Genomic DNA, 1,469 nt, shown 5'->3' with positions numbered 1-1,469 from the left:
CCCCAGAAACAGAAAAGCACACTGAAAAATGAAAAGCATGTAAAGAAAGATGATTCTGAAACACCACATGTGAAAAACCTACCGAAGAAAGAGGCAAAATCCTCTAAGGAGAAGCCTGAAAAAGAAAAAAGTCTGTCAGAAGACAAATTGTCCACGAAACATAAACATAAAGGGGACAGTGTGCATAGAACAGGTGACGACACTGAGCTTCACTCTTCTGAGAAAGGTTTCAAAGTAGATGAAAGTGTTCAGAAGCAAAGTCAACAGACCAAACTCTCTTCAGATGATAAAGCTGAACGAAAAAGTAAACATAGGAGTGAAAGGAAATTATCAGTTTTAGGCAAAGATGGAAAGCCAGTTTCTGAGTATATTATAAAAACAGATGAGAATGTTCGGAAAGAAAACAACAAAAAAGAAAGACACTTGTCAACCGAAAAAACGAAGGCAGAGCACAAATCAAGAAGATCAAGTGATTCCAGAATTCAGAAAGATGCTCTGAGTTCCAAGCAACATGGAATCACATTACAGAGAAGAAGTGAAAGTTACTCAGAGGATAAGTGTGATACGGACTCGACTAACTTAGATAGTAATTCCAAACCAGAAGAGGTTGTCCACAAGGAGAAGCGAAGAACAAAGAGCTTGTTAGAAGAGAAACCTGTGTTAAAGTCTAAGTCCAAAAGTCAAGGCAAACAGGTAAAAGTCGTTGAAACGGAATTACAAGAAGGTGTCACAAAACAGACGGCCACTCCGAAACCAGAGAAGGACAAGAACACAGAAGAAAATGACCCAGATAGACAGCGAAAGGCTAAAGTGGAGGACAGATCTTCCGAGGAGAGTGGTGTTGAACCCGTGTTGGAGAGCGCTGCTTCTTCAGCACACAACACGCAGAAGGACTCGAGTCACAGAGCTAAGCCGCCGTTAGCAAAGGAGAAATACAAGGGTGACAAAGATGCAGGCGCCTCCAGACTTGAGAGGAAGTTGTCAGATGGGCACAAAAGCAGAAGCTTAAAGCATAGCAGTAAGGACGGGAAGAAAAAGGAAGAGAATAAATCAGATGATGGTAAAGAAGTTGACAGTAATCATGACAAGGCCAGAGGGAATAGTTCGGCCATGGAAAGGAAGTTAAGTAGAAGGTTGTGTGAAAATCGAAGAGGAAGCTTATCCCAAGAAATGACCAAAGGAGAAGAAAAACTCGCAGCCAACACTTTTGGCACTCCCAGCAGTTCCTCCCTTCAGAGACCAAAAAAAAGTGGCGATGCCACATTGATCCCTGAACAAGAGCCAATGGAAACTGATTCTGAGCCTGCTGTTGAAAGTGTATCTGAGGCATTTAAAACCCAAGAGAGCAGCAGTAATAGTTCTCAGCCAGACATGGACTCTGAAAATGTGATGAAACAAAAAACTACAGCCACAGTTCCAAAGGATGAATTAAGAACTTCCACAATAGACGCAAAAACAGCAGCTCCAGC

The 1,469-nt window shown here is 42.0% G+C and overlaps 1 protein-coding gene across 1 annotated transcript; it reads left to right on the top strand.

Annotated features, from left to right (window-relative positions):
• Window positions 1–6: 6 nt before the first annotated feature.
• Window positions 7–1,464, top strand: LOC109378855 (biorientation of chromosomes in cell division protein 1-like 1; the record flags this gene model as incomplete). The annotated part of the gene is made up of 1 exon (XM_019635118.1): window positions 7–1,464. A coding segment is annotated over one exon (1,458 nt), but the record flags the coding sequence as incomplete, so codon positions are not given.
• Window positions 1,465–1,469: the final 5 nt, after the last annotated feature.

This window comes from Hipposideros armiger, unplaced genomic scaffold (assembly GCF_001890085.2).
Source record: "Hipposideros armiger isolate ML-2016 unplaced genomic scaffold, ASM189008v1 scaffold_5072, whole genome shotgun sequence".
Taxonomy (NCBI): Eukaryota; Metazoa; Chordata; class Mammalia; order Chiroptera; family Hipposideridae; genus Hipposideros; species Hipposideros armiger.
The sequence above is the reverse complement of the archived record's forward strand: the minus strand, read 5'-3'. Positions and strand labels throughout refer to the sequence as shown.